Source organism: Pagrus major, chromosome 15 (assembly GCF_040436345.1).
Source record: "Pagrus major chromosome 15, Pma_NU_1.0".
Lineage (NCBI taxonomy): Eukaryota > Metazoa > Chordata > Actinopteri > Spariformes > Sparidae > Pagrus > Pagrus major.
The window spans coordinates 10,008,749-10,028,181 of record NC_133229.1 but is presented as its reverse complement, the minus strand read 5'-3'; the positions used below and the strand labels follow the sequence as shown (position 1 = coordinate 10,028,181).

At 40.0% G+C, this 19,433-nt stretch overlaps 1 protein-coding gene across 1 annotated transcript in view; it reads right to left on the bottom strand.

Moving 5' to 3' along the window:
• Positions 1-3,736: 3,736 nt before the first annotated feature.
• LOC141009710 (uncharacterized) overlaps positions 3,737-19,433 on the bottom strand; it is a 102,957-nt gene continuing 87,260 nt past the window's right edge. Inside the window, exons 39-49 of the mRNA XM_073482400.1 lie at positions 18,642-18,695; positions 17,775-17,819; positions 17,380-17,424; positions 17,220-17,282; positions 16,787-16,822; positions 15,229-15,273; positions 14,584-14,727; positions 13,506-13,572; positions 13,278-13,415; positions 8,754-8,831; positions 3,737-3,837 (exon numbers count right to left, since the gene is read on the bottom strand). Coding sequence (XP_073338501.1) covers positions 3,737-3,837; positions 8,754-8,831; positions 13,278-13,415; positions 13,506-13,572; positions 14,584-14,727; positions 15,229-15,273; positions 16,787-16,822; positions 17,220-17,282; positions 17,380-17,424; positions 17,775-17,819; positions 18,642-18,695 — 816 coding nt within the window. The remainder of the gene's footprint in view (positions 3,838-8,753; positions 8,832-13,277; positions 13,416-13,505; positions 13,573-14,583; positions 14,728-15,228; positions 15,274-16,786; positions 16,823-17,219; positions 17,283-17,379; positions 17,425-17,774; positions 17,820-18,641; positions 18,696-19,433) is intronic.

Genomic DNA, 19,433 nt, shown 5'->3' with positions numbered 1-19,433 from the left:
ACACTGGATCGTCCTCCACAACAAGAGCTTCACTGCTCCTTTTTCTTTATCAAAGGCGACACAGATGTCCACATCCAGGACTGCTATAAATCTGCTTGGTGAGGTCTCAATTGCTTTATTTCTAAGTAAAAGGCAACTGTCAGTGTTGGGATATACATATATATATTTTTGCAAAATAGCTCATGATGTAGACATGTGGTAAACCAAGACTGAGGTAGATATTCAACAAAGACTTTTGGAAACAGGTTGAAGTCACTCAGCATGACTCGAGCTTATAAAGCAGCAGAGGGGAGTTACAGTGAGAGCAGCAGGCAGACATTTTTAATCCGAGGGAGCATGCTGAGAGGCTGATCCATATTTCCTTCTCATTACAAGCTTATTTACAAGATTAGATTACATGTGGCAACGGGATCAACTTACATTATTGTAAAGTGTAATGAAATACGTGGATGAATAAAACCGACGTTATTGTTTTAAGTCAATTTAGATTTTTCAATGGAAACCTGATGCTTCAACCTACAACACCTCCATCCTTTGAGTTTGCTTTCATCTGACACTTTCCCACTTAGAATAAATGGATTTTAACTCGGAGCGATGTAAAATGGCTGGCGGCGAAAATTGCTAGTGAAGTGGGCTGTGACATCCGCAGCCATTTTGTGTCCTCCCCAGTTATCATACTGTTTAGCTAAATTGAAGTCACAAACCGGTGCACATTAATATCAATTCAAGCTAAATTCAATATAGGCAGAGAGTTGCTCTCATCAGTACACCACAAAAGTTTGGATCACATTAGTTTGCCGATGCTGTCTCATTTGAATTTGGTCAAGGTCGGCGTTATTGTCTCTGAGGGGGAACCCATTAAACCGAATATGAAAATTAGCGCGATGAAAGGACAGAAGCCAATAGAGGGAGGGGATTTTTTATGTAGCCTATAACCCAAAGAAAGATTGTTTTCCTTTCACATTACAAGCAGTGAGATAATAAATACATGTCCACCAGGGGGCTCCTTCAACTCACAAATGAAGCCCCACGCTTGATTCAATACCCATCTAAAATTAGTCCCACTCACACTGATAAAAATTTAGCAGAGATAAAACCAAGCCGGCATGCTGAGAGAATAATATATATAAAAAAATGATGTTGTGGAGCTTCAAAGTAAAATGTGAGCTAAAATTCACATGTATAAGAGAAGCATGATGATGTGAGACATCAAGAAAAAGGGGGAAGAGTGTCAAACAGATCTTAAAGGATGAAATACAGAACGAACCGAGTTCTTAATGTCACAAATTTTTCAGATACACCCACAGAACTTTTCAAACATTGATCACAGCAGGACAGTTAAAAGTAAAATTAAAGCCTTTGAGTCTAACTCTCATTAAACAGCGCTCAAAATGAAAGCTCCAGGAAAGTTATATACATGCTAATTATCTCTTTTCTGATACATAAATGTTCAGTATGTAGCCTGATGATAAAGTTTAGGTTACTTGTTGGGGGAACAAATTGTGCATTTCGTTAAAAATCTTCACACTGCATGTTCATTTAGAACTAAATCTGAATTCTAGTTAGTTAGTTAGTCTAATTAATTAATTAATATATATATATATATATATATATATATATATATATATATATATATATATATATATATATATATATATATATATATATATATATATATATATAGTTATATATAATATGGCCTGTTTAAGCAAAGTTGACTCAAAACCTTCTATAATTAGTTGAGAACATTAAAACAACTCTGACACTTGTAATAGCAAATAAATAAATCAAAACTCTCTTAAGTCTTAAGACACCACAAAAAAAACAAAAAACCCTGACAATACATAGTGACACACAGTGCTGGTAAGTGAGTGAAAAACCAGGATGTAGACCAAAATGCTGTTAAAACAAAAGACAAGAAAGTTCAAGTACATTTAGAGTTGCACCAAAAGAATGAGTTGTAGTGTAGTAGTCCGATTTCCCTTGTGTGTCTGAAAATCAAAAATATACAAATAAAACCAGAGGAATCATCATATACAACACCTTGTAAACAATAGATGTTAATAATACACAAATCTTCAACATTCGCAGCAATGTATGGTTGATAAAAAAGTGAGAACCTTAATGCATCATTACAACGACAACTTGCTTATGTAATTATATTGTCAGGTCCCATCACAAGCCCCATTAGACAGGAAAAAAGAACAGAACACAATCACTTCTTTGACTTATTTACAGATTAAACCAACAGTAGAGCTGAGTGTGAGGTTACGTCACACTCACTGAACATTAACAACATTTAGTACATTCTTTTCATGTGGAAAAAATATCTGCCCTTGATGTATGTCTTAAAGGAGACATATTATGCTCATTTTAGGTTCATAATTTTGTTTTGGGTTACTACTAGAATAGGTTTATATGCTTTAATGCTCACAAAAACACATTGGTTTCCTCATACTGTCCAGTGCTCTGTTTTAGCTCCTGTCTCTTTAAGGCCCTCCCTCCTGAACACCCAGTCTGCTCTGATTGGCCAGCTCACACACGCCTGAGACAGCACCGCTAACAATAGCAGAGCAGCTGTGCTAAATAAACTCTTATGTGCCAACCTAGCTGCTAAGCATCAATTATGCAAATGTTTGGTGATGTAGTGTGATGTCACAAAGTCCCAAAATTAAAGGCGGGACTACTGACGAGGCGTTTCAGGAGCAGTGTTTTCTGTGGGAGTGAGGAGCTTCTGTTAGTGCGGACTTTGGGCTTCTTTAAATTTCAAGACATTTTACATGTACAAGAGCTGATGTAAAACACTGAAGGAAAAGATTAAAACAAAGAAAAAGCCTAATATGTCTCCTTTAAACAGTATGAGTTGTGGCTCTTTGTATTACAAAAGATATGGCAAACCTCACTAATGAGCGCATAACCCACAGAAAATGGGAAGACATCTTTATCAATGATTATGCTGAAGATTCTTTAAAACCTGATTATCATGCAAAATGTGTCATGAATGATAATTTCATAAAGCAAAACACTCAGTAATACAGAAATGCATTAATCCATCTGCCAGTGATAATATCTGCGCTACATTTTCTACAGTCATTAGTACCATCCTTTAAATACATTCTTCAAGAAAAATAAATTATTCCCATATCAGACACATCTGCTGCACTTTGGTTGCATAAGGAGTTTCAACAATCTGTTATATTCTCACACCTACACATAAAACAAGTCCATTCATTCAGCTAATCTCTCTCTCTCTCTCTCTCACACACACACACACATAAACACACACAAGAGATGTACCTTCTGCCAGCCCATTGGCTTATCTGAACAAGAACAGAAGACTGAATAGGCATGCCCATTAAGGAGGCAAACAAATAATTAAGATCATGTTATCAGACAGGACTGAACACAATGAAACAATGTCATTTCATGGTCTTGAAAGACATAATGAGAGTTGACAAGGAATGCATTACATCACAGTAGGGGATGTGAAAACAAGAAATAACTTAAAAGTACTGCATCGCAAAAGAAAAAGACTTTCTATTGCATTCAAAAACAAACCCGACAACAACAACAACAAAAAAAAACCTGACTGACTCAAATGTTATTGTAAAGTGAACAAAAGTCTGTCCGATAAACCAGAGCTGAGGAAGCTGTCAGAAACAGCGAGGACGTCCCGTCTTCTGCAGCACTGAGTGGGACATCTGTCCTCGAACCGGCCTGAACCGCTCTGCTGGGTTCATCGGGATGGAAGGAGACAGTCACTGGGGTCGCATGTCCCGGGAGGTCCACGGGGCCCCGGAGAGCCAGGAGGGCCCTGAGAAGTGATCCCAGGAGGGCCTTGACAGGAAATTAGACATTATTAATTCCTGCGCCAGGCTGCACTTTATCATCGTTCAGTAGAGCTTTCAATTAGTGATAAAAGTCGAAGTTGGCACGCGTTCCCTCACAAAAACACACACAGACACCTTCCATGCAGATTGGGTGTTCAGAGAAATGGAGGTTGGGAAAAGCTGCATGCAGCAAAAGTTTTCTTGTAGAGACGGCAACATGAAAAAGTGTCTGTACACTGTATATGATTGGTTTTCATTCAAAATGCTAGAGTTTACTTTATTTCCACTGAGGATATTTCTAATACAGCTAAAACATTTTTATATACAGGCAGAAATGCTCTTTGTAGAAATTAATGAATAATTAAAGATTTTCATACAATCGAAGGGATGTCTATGGATTGCGATCTTAACATTGTTCAGGTTTTACATATAATACGTCGGTTATAACAATAGTCCAATTAGATAATGGAGAAATTGAGAAAAAACATTAAAACAGTTCACTTCTTAGGATTGCAGGGATATTGTAGGGAGATGCCATAATCATGGCAAATGGCAAAAAATTAAATGGCAACCTGTCTGCTTCCAGTACTTCCCTGTATTCATGTATAGTTTAGAGTTAAAAGTATTCAGTGATTACTAGACAAGTTATCAACAACAATTTTTAACACATACTTATCCTTGAAGACATTTGATCAAGCAAAAATGCCAAATATGTGCAGTGTTGGTCGTCACCTTGGGCTTTCATTACTACATGTATATATTATTATGTGTATAATATATTGTAATATATTAATTTCATATTCAATTTCCCTTACTGAGGCTTAACTTCAATAGCAACCCATTATGTGTTTTACATGGCACCAGCAAGGTCTTTAAAGAGTAGGTTCCTTTGTTTTCTCAGAAGCTGAATATCTCATTTACAATTACAGAAGTCTTTAAGTTGACTGTAATGAGAATGAAGGCCAGAGAAAATACATTTCCTCGTTCTCTAATCTGGTGAGGTCACCAGAATAGACGTTCGTGTCTCATGTTACTTAGCAACAACAAGCAGTCCACATTCCCTACTCGTCTCTAATATACCGTCCATGCAACACACAAACAAGAACAATTGATGACATTTTTTTCTATAAGCATATAAAAACCCTCCATAGGAGACAATAACATCAGTCAGACCAGTCACAGCTCCTCTACACTTCATACAAAAGGACTCACAGGTACCGCTGTGTCCTTTTCCTCATTCTGAAAACACAACTTGCCCTTTTCATCACTGTCACATCCATCTCCTACTTAACTGCTCACACACAAGCCATCCACAGTAGTGGTGCTTTGTAACATCAATACAAACAAAGATGCACAAAACAAACAATCACGCATTTACAATTTTTCAATATCTTAAAATGTATCTGTGAAAACAGCTTGAAAAATTGTTTTGGCTTGTGAAAATAATTATATTACCAGATTTCAATTTATTTTTTCATCTGTGAAAGTTCTGGCAGCTGAAAATTATTCTGATTCTTTTTATAAAACTCATTTTGGCCACAAGAGACTGAAATGCACCAATAACCCATGTTCTAAATAGGACTAAAGGAATCAATGTTTTCTTTCATGTGAGTTTTAATGTCTCCAATTCAGACTTCTGTGGCCGAAATGAGCGTTATACTGTGCTTTCACACCTAACCTGTTTGGTTTGGTTAAAATTGACCGTGGTGTGTTTTACCAGTTATTTATTTAACGATTTATTTAGTCCATTATTTTTTTGGCCTTTTCATGGTTTTATTTGATAGAACAGCAGAAGAGTGAAAGGAAACAGGATGAGAGAGGGGGGCCAACACGCAGCAAAGGGACACAGGTCAGATTCAAACCCTGGGCCGCTGTGGCAAGGAGGCACACACTCTACCAACTGAGGTACCAGGGCGCCTTGCTTTTTCCCAGTTAGTGCTGTTAATTTGGACTGGTATGAAAGCCATAGTGTCGACCAAGGAGGGTCTCGGTACTCTTTCAAGCGTCATTATTCATAACATTTAGTTGTTTTCCAGTCTAATGATACTTAAAAGGCTAATCATTTTCTCATTTCTTTGTGAGCTCTTTGTGACACCAAAAACATCAGCACATCAGAAGCATTAAAGTGCTGTGGAGTTTGATTTCCCCATGTGGGTCATGATGATGCGCTAATGATGCAGGACGACAATCATCAAAATTGTCGAATCAATGAGTTGTCTCTCTTTGTTCTATGTTTACTCAGCGATGTTAGTTTGTGAAAAGTCAGTGTTACCAGGAACTGGGCCAGAACTAAAATGCAAACAAGTAAAATTTCTTTCCCTTGGTCTGTACAAAATTAACTGAACTACAGGTGTGAAAACAATCCTGGCAAAAGAAGATTAAAAAAAAAGAAAAAAGACCTCAGAAAAATTAAAAACGCATCATTGGATTATTTTTCTCACTTGCCTCTCAGGGCTTCCGTTAATCTGTGTTTTCAGGCGGCAAGTTTAGGTGGCTACTTATTTCCTGATAGTAAAACTGATAACACTAATTTGTGAGAATCTCCTGTATGTGTCTCATATGTCCCAGTGTCCATGAACCTGTATGTGGTCCAGCAGCAACCTGCTCTATGTGGAATTCATGAGCTATGAGCTGTCCCTCATTATGATGGCTGAGCGATTTTAGTTGGTAGGAATCATCTTCGGTCGCACAAGGACAGTAAGTGCACAGGGAAAACTTACACAGTGGCCCAGCACGTTCCCAACTCTGTCCGAGACGTGAATACAGCCACCAGTTGTGCCGAAGGTGCTTCCTAACACTGAGCTTCCCTAGAGATGATGTCTTTCAATAGACACGATTTGTCCTCTCCAAAAGGAACTACAGCCAAGTTCCCTTTGCCCGACACATGAATTATGCACATACATAGATAGGATGAGTGACTTTAGGTTCAGTGATAAACTCCTGCTGTCACAGGCTGGAAGTCAGAGAGGTAATCCCACTTCTCATCGCTCCATCAGGGCATGGGGAGTTATTATTTAGTTCAAAGGAGCAGGGGACAAGCTAACATGTTGGGTTATGCGCAGTGAAACTTTTGTTCAGGACAACACTGCGCTTTTTGCAGGACGGACGTCATTGCTCAGTCACTGCAGCATTTTGTCCTCTATCGGGGTCCCATTTATGTCACGGCAGCGACTGAGTTTTAGAAAACATAATGCCATCTGGGAGCTGTGTTTATCTCCAACATGCTGGGATACCAAATGAAGGCTGAAATAGGATTTAAGGTTTGTGAATCCCAGTTGTCTGATATCACAGTGAGATACGCTACACTTCGCTCAATTCAGTGGAAAGTTAAGAAAAACCTGGTAACTTTTGTAGATGTGGAGGAGGCAGGGCAGTGTCTGGTCAATCTGTGAAAAATGTGTTATAACTGAAGCGTGAGCCAGAGGTGTCCTTATACAACCTCTGTTCCATAAAAATGTGGATGCTGTGTCAAACATGAGTGTGATACCTTGCTAATCCTTTTTGACATGTACTCAATCAAAAACAGTCCAAAGATGATATATTTATTGTTGTTCTTCATCAACCTTGATTGATTTTTTTGTAAATATGTGCCTGGTTTGAATTTGATGCCAGCAACACATTTCAGAAAGGCTGGGACAGGGGCAACAAAAGACTGTTTGGAACTCTTCACAGGTTTATTGGTAACAGGTGATAGCATCATGATTGGGTATGAAAGGGGCAAATCCTGGAAAGGCTCAGTCATTCACAAGCAAGGATGGAGCCAGTTCACCACTTTGTGAAACACATGATTATATAAAAGATATTACTACATAGCCTCGGGAACACTTGAAACGTGAAACTGTAGCTGGTGAACCAAGTTCGTTTGATAATGACTGCATTGTGTTTTGATTTACGTTTTGCGAGTCCAAACTTTTTTGGAATCAGGGTTGTAGTACAGAGACACAAACAAGTCCTTGTGTCTTACTGGTGTCATGGTTTGGGTTTTTGGTTTAGTCATTTCTTGTTTTATTTTGTAGGTAATGGTCTGATCCATTTACCTCGGAAATTAGAAGTCAGAGCTGGGAATTATGTCATACCTGAGCTGACTGTGTTCCAATACAACAAGTCGGCAATCCAGCTCTAGCCAGGCTAGAAATTGTTAGCTATTAGTTAATCATTCCTTTGTATTTAAGCCTGTGTTTTCGCCTCACTCTTTGTTGGTTCGTCTGGATCTCCCAAGTCTGTTCCCCTGGCTCCTCGTGTTCTCTCTGTGGTCACAGTGCTTCATTGGTTTTGTACTTTGTTTAGTTTTTGTATTTTTGTACTTCATTTGTTCTAGCCTGCTTTTTATTTTTTATCTGCCTGCCTCTGTGTCTTGCATTTGGGTCCATTTTGACTGATCTATGTGTCTGATGGTTAAAAAAATACCTTAGTATACTTTGAAGGTTAGAATTAAGATTTAAAGCAGAATTAATTTTTTGTTTTCCACTGGGGGGCAGCACAACAATTTGCAAACACAACTTTGACATATTATAGCAGAAGTCCAATATTAATTCTTCCTTTAGCTTTGTTCTGTTCTCTACCAACACCTGAGAGAAATGTCTGCCAGTCACTGACTTTGTCTGCTGTTTGGTGCTGGGCAGGTAGCGTAAAATCACAACTTTTATGCTAAAAATGGTTGACTGCTGTGGCTGGAAATTTTGTTGATTAAAAAGTGGTAAGAGTGGCTCAGAACAGTGATGTTCCAGCCCATAAAACCAAAACAAGGAGCTTAAAGATGATAAAGGGGGCACTGCAGAGTCCGGTGATAAGTCTTGTGGGTCCATCGCTATGAATGAACCTTTTCTCTTTACACACACTCATTTGATCCATTGTTAATTTAAAAAATGCAGCTTTTGTTATTCTTTTATAAAAATGCCTCTTAGTGTCATGTGCTGCTCTTACCTGGTGGCCCCATGTGTCCTGGATCTCCTGGTAACCCCAGACCAAGCTGGCCTCGTTCTCCTTTCTGACCCCTGTATCCTGAGGACAGACACAACACTCTGGCTGAGTACAAATACTGCAAAGATAAGGTACAACAATGTGGTATCACGCTCAGGGAGTAGCACAGTTAGTAGGATTAGTACAAGTGCCATAATGTGAGGATCCACTTTTGCAGCCTTCATATCTGTCCAGGGACCCACACAAATTAGCCTCTAGATGATATAAACATCATCAATACTACAACTTATTTTGAGAAAAGCAGATTTGGTAGTCGATGTACAGACAGGCTACTCTGGATTCCCAGTTTCAATCCCAAACCTTTTAATAATAAAAGTACCGACATCCTGTCAAAATAGAAATCATCAAGCAAGCCATCTGTGTGTTAGTGTTCAAAGGAGGATGAGGAGTTTGTGGGTTTGTAAAGCTTTCTGTCAACAACAAGGCAACAAGCACATGTTTTTGAAGATTTCAAACCAGAGCAAAGAGGCTTTTTCATTCAGAGGTCAGATATGTGGGTCACTAAAGGCATTCAGAGAGTGAAAAGCTAGTAAATGATGTCAAATGCAACAGATGCAGAAAACAATCCTGTGTAGTCGTGACAGCTAGACTCAGAGATGTAATACACTGAGAGAACGTAAACAGGATCATAAAATGAAATAAAAGCTAGTGCATAAAAACTCGCCAGAGAGAGAAAGACAAGATTATCTCATATTAAAACTATGTCCAGTCTTCTCTACGATAGTGATCAGCTGCTGCATGACCTCCTTAAGATGAACATTAAAAACAAGCAGTATGAACACAAGGACATGCTCAGTCCGTCAAATAAACGGCTCATGAGTTAAACAAAATCAAAGCATTTGCACTGATCTTCTTGGCAGGCCGGCAAGCGCTTTGCTTAGAACCACATGCACACAAAGGCGTTCTAACTCCATGCACAGCCGGTAAGTTTTTACGGTTTGAAACAGCAGCATACCAAGTACGAATATGAGGCGCTGCAAAAATATTTCCCCATGAGGCACTTAAAGTAATGGAGTCTCAGGACCGGCGGTTGCATGGAGTGCATCAGAGACATTGACAGGAGTATCAAGCATTGCACCGCCTGGCCCAAAGGGGAAACGCTCCAACGCTTACATGTCAGAGGGAAATCTCAGAAAAAAGGCTTATGAATGCTCCAAAAGTGAGTCTCAAAGAGAGAGGGGGCTATCCACACATTGCCGCAATAATGAGACTTCTTTCAACACTCACAGAGCCTGGGGCATTCATTCAGGGAGGAGACGTTCCATGGAGAAAAGAGCACTGTACCTTAAGCAAAAAATACTGAATAGCACACATGGCAATAAGCTTAGGTGGCATGCTGGATTGGTGCACTCTGATAAATCGAAAAAGCCACAGTGCCTCTGTACTTGGTTGAAAACAAATTGTTTCTAGGGGCACTAATGGATAAAATACGTAAATAAAAAAATAACAGTGCCACAGAGTGGTTTGTTCATGCGTGATTGATTGGACTGTAGCCCTGCACCTGTTGTACACTGTTGTAAAAAGTATTAACAGCAACATCTATTCAGTCATGCTACGCCTTAGAAAAGACAAAATAACACCTTTTTTTGGGAACAGGTGCTCCATCAAAGACCAATTACTGTGAGATATTTACTGATATTTCCATATTGTACAGCACAAAGCAGAGCAGTTTACAGCCTGATATAATAAAAGACAATTTGTTTCAGTCAGTGTTAATAAATATACAGAAAGCACTGAGATACAAAATTAAAAATGAATGTTAAAACAACAAAATGTAGAATTTATGGAACATCATGACTTACATCAGTGAGTATTTTCATTTGGATCTCAAATGTAAAGGATGAATGGAGAGATAAATGAGCACTCAATTACAACAAAGGAGGGAAAAAAACACAAAAAAGAAAGAAAGATGAAATGATGCTCTTCAGCATGCGTCCTTGTGGGTATTCTCGAGCAGCTTGAGACTTTCACCCATGTGAAATCAAACCATGAGTAAAAAAAAAAAAAAAGACTGCATATTCAACAGAGGGGTTATTTTTCTCCATAAACAATTCATTTTGGCATATTGGAGAAGAAGTCAAATTGGATATTCCGGAGGAGCACGGTCTCCAGCAGAGGATGACGAGAAATAATGAGGAAATATTACCCCAAACTCTCTCTCCAGCTGAGTGGAGGCACGAGTCAACAAAGAAAAAAATTAAGAAGTTGTTGAATTCTTGATTTATCAAGGGAAATAACTTTCCTCTTTGTTTTCAATAAATATTTATTGCAAAGCTGCATTAAGAATCACCTATAAAACACTCTTCTGAAGCATAAAAAAATAAAACAAGCTACACAAAGTTCAAGACATGTGTAATGCGAGTGGCATTAACACAGCACAAATATTCATAGGCGAGTAGTTGCCTACTTTAACTACATTATTCATGAATGAAAGCAGCATTTTATATTAAAGCAGTGGGTTAAAGGGTAAATGGTCTTGAATAATGTGAGGTAGATACAAAAGCTCAAAGAGAAAGGCCAATGCAGTGGTGCTTTGATCTGCACCAACACGTAACATACTCCTCCTCTTCAAAAAGTTAAGATACCGTGGTTCAGATGCGGACACAACACAAATCTAAGCAAGTTTGAGGTATAAAGCCTGACCGGCAAACCATTAGTGTTGTATGAGCAGTCAGGAGGTTGTATCAGTCTGATAAAGAATGTCCACCCTCTTTACTGACTATGCTCCTTTTGTACTTTAGAAGCTTTCTTTCCTGGAGTGAGGTATCAATACTGGGGCTCTTTCCTGTCCACATTGATAACACTTTCTCTTATTCACAGCCAATTCTTCCGTTTGTCTTCATATTTCCCAGAGAGCCGCTGTGCACCACACTCCTGGCCGCCCCTCAGTCTGCATTGATATATGGGTCTAAGCAAGAGAGAAATACCCATGAATCCCTACAAAATGCAACCTACATTGGTGCCCCCACCCCAGTCCAGCCAGTCTCAAATTGTTTCATTCCAACTTTTTACATTTTAAAAATCTTTTAAGAGACAGTTCACCCTCAAAATCCAAAATATATATTTTCTTCTTACCTCTTGGGCTATTCATTCATCTAGATTGTTCTGGTGTGAGCTGCTGAGTTTTAGAGATATCGACCATAGTGATGTCTTCCTTCTCTGAAATATAATGGAACTACATGGTACTCTGTTTGTGGCGCTCAAAGCACCAAAAAGTACATTTGGAAAACTGAAGAGGAATGTCTCTTTCCAAATGTCATGACTGTATCACCGCAAAGAGGGTGCATCCACCAAGCTGCTACCTCCTCCTCCTCCTACTACTACCATAAGCTATAATCTAGTACTATAAGCATGAGTAGATATGGTATACGTTATGGCCGCCTGAAATTGGAAAAAACTGACAGAGATATTGTGGTTCTATGCAATATATATTTGGATATGTAAAAATTCAGGAATTTTCAACCTATAACTTGAAAAGCTCTATTCTGAAATAATTAATTATTATGCAGTGATTGCGATGAATATGTGGGGCAGTGCATTTTATCACACAACCAAAGTAGGCCCTGGTTTGTTTGATAAATTGATCAAGAATGATCAATGATTGTTCGCTTTGCATGCAGAGCCTGCATGTCACTCACAAGCAACAAACTCCCATGTATCCAAGAACCCAATCGGACGAAATTATGTAATAAAAGAACGACTTCTTTTAGAGATTAGTCATGGAAAACGAGAACCTTGCATGTTGTCCCTTTTGTATCAAGCGAAAAGAAAAACAAAAAAATAAACGTAGCAGTACAAGTTAATTTGCCTTACATGACATTGCACATTCTGCAATGTGACTACTGTGCACGCGCACATTGTGATGTCTCAAACATTATGCTGTGCTGCCCTAATGCATGTTTCCGTCTGTGTGTTGATAAGATTGTCGGGTGTAGTTCGGGAAAAAAAAGAAAGCAGTCCCTGCATGAAACTGCTCACAACAGTTTGTGGATTATTTTGACTAAGCATTTCATGATTACTAGAAAGAGACATTAAACTGGCACTTTGAGCACCACATGCCGAGTGCCATTTAGTTCCGTTATATTCCAGACAAGGCAGACATCTCTATAGCCTTTATCTCCAAAACTCAACATCTTGCACCAAAATAATCTAGACTGATAAAAAGCACCACAAGTAAGAGGAAAATGTACTTTACTATGTACCATTTAACTGAAGGCTTTTTTGGGACAGCATATGTCAGTTGATCTAACTGGTTCATTCAAACACCAATGAGGTGAACACATGGCGTGGCTACATATATACTGTAATTATAATTAAATCAGGTAATGAGGGGTTAATTAAGTCTCACCAATAGTTTTGAGCAATTAAAGGTTAAGAGTGTTATTTCTAGCTTACACTTTAACAGAGGTGGTTATTTTCCTGGGGTGGTGGTCATCCAGCAGTTACGTTTGGCAGCTGTGCTCTTACCTTGAGGACCAGGAGGTCCAGGCTCTCCTGGATGGCCTGGTAATCCGTCGTTGCCAGGAGGTCCTGGAGGCCCTTGGAATTGTGAAGCTAAGATTCCTGCATGTGTCTTCTGCGGCATGGCAGCACTCGATTGCCTCTCTAAAAGAAAAATTCAAATTCAGAATGCTGAAAAAGCATAGCGTAAAGACGGCGAGAAAATATGTAAAATAAATTCGGAGCGATTTGTACCTTCGAAAGCCTTCAAAACTTCCTTTCTAATAAGCATTCTGAGATCCTCCAAGAAGCCTGGATCACCCTGTGTGTGCGGCGGAGAAGAAGAGAAACTTTACTGAAACATTTTGAACAAAAAAAGAACAACAGCAAGTCATCTTTCATTCATAGTGAATTGGCAGCAGAGGAGATAAGGCAGTTATCACAGCATGAAAATCAAATGGATGCCTGACATGTTGTACCTCAACACAGAGTTGAAAATAACGGCAGGGAGGAGAGATTACTGCTGAAATTCACATTTTCTGTTTTTCTAACTACTCCGTGAAATCCCACTTTGCATTATAATGTAACATCTGCGCTTTAAACCCAGTCAGAAATAAAATAGATTCAGTCAGGGAATAATAAACTAGATATTATAACTCAATAAAGAGACTTCTTTCTGTTACTTTATGTCCGAATCTGTAGTAATGCAGTGTGCTTACGAGGAAAAGTGTACCAGCTCGGTATGCTTCTAAATGTCTGTATTATCAAGGCAAATATATAACAATATATGCTCTGCCACTGAAAGAATCCAGAAACCCAAAATAACATGTTTAAAAGAAGACAGTGCACCTTGTGTCAGTCATTTCAGCCTTTCACACAAACACTGTCAGAGCTTTCAAACAAGAGTAGCCTTGGACCTTAAATCATTGCATTCAAAACAGCTTTTCATCTCTGCTGTGAATGTTGTATAACTGTTGTGACTGCGTACAGTATGTGTAAAATGTCTGTGACACACGGAGGTGTTTTTGCTGCTCTGCAGAGCTCCAGGCACGCCCACATATCTCAGTCTTTCTCTCTGTCTCCATCTCTCTCCCTCTCTGACCTTCTGTGGCGCCTGGATGAGGAGTGGGAAGCGTTGAGCAGAAAGAGAACAGCAGCCTCCCTTGCACAGCCTTGTTTGATGTTTCATGCACAAATCTGGTGCTGCACCATTTTCCATATGAGAACTGAACTAGTTACACAAGCTGAGGAGGGAAGCGGGATGGTTGAGGCTACAGTCATCTGGGAGGATAGTCTTTGTTTGCTCGGAGGCATCTGTGAATTTATAGCTCACCAAGAGGTTTGTACTCCCCAGCTGTCCTGGAGGGCCGGGGTCGCCCTTTTGCCCGAATGGTCCAATCGGTCCAATAGGGCCAGGATCTCCTATGCGACCCCGCTCGCCTTGAACACCTCTCTCTCCAGGAATCCCCGGATCACCCTGTGGTAAAGAAACCCAAACATGTCTCAGCTCAAAATGACACAGTACTGACCAGACTGTTTAGATCTGCGTTTGACAGGCAAACGATCAAAGCTACATTTCCTGGCTGGCATGAGTTCCACCACACTCACTACCTTCAGTGACGCATGAATCACTTAACATGCTGTGTACTGACCTATTTCTCCTAATGTGTCCAGTCAGTCACCTGTCTTCAGATTCTTTTGCCAACTATAAAGCTAAAAGCCTCATTTTGCATCTTCTTTTTGCAATAGATTACAGCAAAAGTATGACAGAGCTCTTTAATTTTGCCTTGCAAATACAATAGAAAACTGCACACAGCGTCAAATGCCTTTATCTAGTGCTTATGTCCTTTAGGGGATTAGTCATATTTGTGCTGAAGTGAAGACTTCCATTACTATTCATCAAAAGCTTTTTGTGCATTAGAGTCTGAGTCATAAAAAAATCCTTTCTTTTTAGGAAAACAGGAATGGTGCTACTTACACGTTCTCCTTTCGATCCTCTGTCCCCTGGTCTACCTGTAGCTCCCTTCAAATAAAAAAGCAGAAACATTTATTTCAAGAGAAAAAAGTGAAGGAGAAACAACTGGAAAAAGAAATCATGCTGACCCTTGTGCTTTTCACCCAGTGCAGGCAAAGTATTGATGTTCAATAACATGCAGGAGCACGCACAATGATCTATTATTCTGATCCCTACATATGAAGCAGATTGCTCATGTTTGCAGAAGTTTCTGTTCTGTGGCCTGAAGAAGCAAAAGAAAAAAACAGAGCATGCTTTTCCCGAATTACTTGACTTTGAGAAACGTACACTTTTCAGATGACTGTGCATTGATTGCTTCTCTCTCAGCTCAGGTGTATTGCTTGTATAATATCTCCCCCATATAGTGTTTCACCTTCTGCAATGTCACGGCTTCTCTGCATCACTCCTGCTTTCATTTGAGATGCTTTCCCACCAGCTGTCTCTACTGTACGGTGGAGCTTGGAGAGAAAATACCTGTCTGGGACTTCATGTCACAACATCTTGTGTCTTCCAATCCCTCCCTGTCACTCCTCATTGCTTCCCTTTACTGTGCTCACAGCAATACCTCTGGGAGCATCTTTGTATCAATTTCCTGCTGGATTACAGGAGCCATGCAAAAGACAATCTGGCATGATGTGGTTTTAAAACGGGCATCTCTTTGTGATGCTGTTCTCCCCTGCCTGCTTTAATCTGCACTACTCTGTATTCCCCAATGCCTGATGGGAGGCTTAAATCTATCATCTTGCCCACTGAAATGTGCTTCCCTGAGCATTACATTAAACCTCAAAGCAGTGTGCAAGGAGTCAGGGCAGAGGAGTAAAGCCACCTGCTAGATGGCACTGTTGCCACACCGAAAATTCAGCTACCAATGGCAGAAAGACACGAGGAGAAAGCTGTAGAAAGGCGCCATGCAATGCCGAGATTTTTGTGGAGGAGATATTAACTAACAATAATAAGAAAACAATAAACTGCAGGGGCTGTCATTAAGGTGTTGGGTGACAAAAATCTTGTAAATCAGAAAGCAAAACAGACTCAGAGTAAAACCAGTTTTGTATTAGAGCATATAATTTGTTAGGGATGGGTATTCATAGCAGATCTGTTCTGCATGCTGTGAGCCCGTTTTGTGTGATTATGGAGTAAATAGTGTATAATGTATTTGATTAGTCACCTAAAAGCAGAGTTTGCTGCAGTATTTGTTTCAATTTTAGCCAGGTTCATCAGGCAGGAAAATGAATATTTAATCTGAGTGTCTGCTGCCCTCTATTACAAACATTTTATCATTGCCTGAATGCATTAACTGTATAATTAGGGTAAAAAGACTAAAAGTCAACAAAGCCTTAAATCTGCTGGATTTCATTTAGTTTTTATCGTTAAAATCTCAAATATGCAAATGGCTTTAATGCACTCAGGATGCTGTAGCTTGAGGGGAGGGGGATAAAAATCTGCTGTGCCATCTTTCTGTAGCTCGGCTGATGTAAAGCACTTTCTATAAGGGGATTTGCAGCGTGTTCGCTCGACTCACCTTGATTCCAGGAGTTCCGTCTTTACCAGGTCTCCCCTGCTCAAGGAGTGCAGCACAAACAAAGACATTTTGTATCAGCTCCCACCTTCGATTGGATCAGCACTGTTGCACTCCTAGTAATCTCCACAGTTAATGAGATATCTCAACCAAGGGATAATGATCCTGATTGCTCTGCGAACACTGTTCCATTGTGCGCTTACAGCGAAAATTACAGAAACCATCTCTGATGGTAATTACATAGAAAAATGTAATCATCTACAGGACAAGTGATCGCTAACATACATATTTTGTCCATATTGTCCTTGAATCATGTTGTGTTTTTCCCAATAATATGGTATAACATTCAAAGCCTGGACATTATTGGAAGCTGCTTTAGCAATATCTAGTCGTGATTATATAGGGAAGAGCAACAGAATTCATGTAGCATACTTACAGCAACACCTTGGGGTCCCTCGGGCCCTGGGAATCCTGTCTCTCCAAGCGGCCCCCTCTCACCCTGTCAGAGAACAGAGACAGCCGATGTGTCAGTTGGCAGTGACAAAGGAATGACACGTGGATTGACAGCTCAAAGAGAGTTAGAGGCTGCGGCTCACCGGCTCTCCTGGGATCCCTGGCTCTCCACGAGCGCCGGGCTTCCCCTGTCAATCACAAACACAGGAAGAGAACAGACCGCGTTTGACAGGTCCTCAATGGTGTCATATCTACAGCACCTCTGCAGCCTCCCATTTATAATATACCAACGAGCCCACAATAGCTGCACAGAAAATCCACTGAACAGACCACAGGTTTGTATCCGAGTTCTTGATTGAAGGAGCGTTGTGTTGTGGGACTCATGTTTTGATAGCTGCTATTCTGTGTACTATATGAAACATCACTGACTTGTTGCCAGCAGCGGACTTAAACAACACAGATGATTGATCAAGGAGGAGTATGAATCGGTGAATAGGAATTGAAAATAAACAGATAATAAATTAGAAATCTCACTTACTAGAGGACCTGACATTCCAGGAGGACCAGTCAAACCAATATCCCCCTGAAGGAAACATTGCAGACGTGTCAGACAGATGACATGCACATTACATAAAGAAAACACATAAATCACTGTCATGTCAAGCAGATATACAGATACTGATATGAGAAACTGCCTGAACGCGGGGATAATAAATGTTCCTGGGCTCCTCACTGTTTGGACAACAGCAATGTAAAAAAAACAAACACTTTAAAACCACAACAAGTTCTTCACAAATAAGGAGTTATGATTAACAACCTCCTTAAGACTTTAAGTCTTCTTCATATTTCAGCAGCAAAGACTTTGCATATGTCACACCTTTGACAGTTTGCCCCTAAAGGATAAATTGCTCCGGATGTCACGGAAAGTGAAACGTTCCACCCCTCAACTCACACACAAGCAAACACCTATCACTTGTTTCTGCACTTTAGTGAGAGGGTAGGATCACAGCATGTTATGTAGAAATGCCAATTTCTATATAATTTTGATTTAAGGAAAATGTGTCCATTAGCAGCCATTCACTTGTCTTGGTTAACTATTACATGCTGACTCTGGCTCTTTTGCTGTGGTGTTACTGTGTATCCACTTCAGAGATTTCTACCTGATATTCACACAATATTTCAAGCGATTGAATTCTCCTACAGATAATTAGTTTACCTTACTCATAACTCCAGCTGGAACAAATAATGTGTTTCACTTTCACATTGGCGAGCATGCTGGATATCGCTCACAAGATTCAAACTCTTTAAATGTTCTGTAATGAGAATGAAGTACAGAGAAAGCACTTTCCCTCACTTTGTAATCAGGTTAGGTCAGGGCAGATAAGATGCTCTCTCTTATGCTTACCTTGGCACCAGGTAGCCCTTCAAGCCCAGGTAATCCCATGGCCCCCGTCTCCCCCTGTGAGAGAAACAACCCACATGCTGTGTCAAGACAAAAAAAAAAAGTCACCACTGATAAAGCAAAGGGGTGTAACTTCACCTGTTTTTCAACAAAGAGTGATGCTATTTTTGTCCTACAATACTCAATAGGAGAATGAGTTTGGTGATGAGCTACCAGAAGGTAAAAGGTATCATTCCAAGGCTGTCAGTAAACATTACGCGTAAACAAGCAAATATAGATCAAAGCTCTGTGGAGTCTGGTAAATTAAATTCTGCAGGAGCAAAGATTTCACATGTCTTGATATTCTCGGTCAGGTATTAGAACAAGCCTTCATGTGTCAATACAAAGATAATCCTAAGAGGACAATACTTCAACCTGAGCGTATTGTATTATACGATCTATGACACCTGCTGTCACACCTTGTAGGCTACAGATGGGATAGAAAAAGGGCCCCATTTGACAATCACAATCAGACTTCGCTTTCCGCACTAAAAATAGAGACCCATTCCCAGCGCTCGAGCAAGTGATGGCCTCTATCTACCTCATCTTGCTCTAGCTGCCATGGAGAAATGCCATTACACAGAATGGAGGGGCAACCGATGCTGACATAGACGGATTGTGCAGGTAATTGTCACACATGTAGATTGTCATGAATAAGCGAGTGCGGCTAAGGTGGAGAGAGGGCCAGCCAGAGGATCAGCTGTGAGACGGATTGGGGCAATTCCGCCACAGCACTGGAGCCGCTCACACAATTTA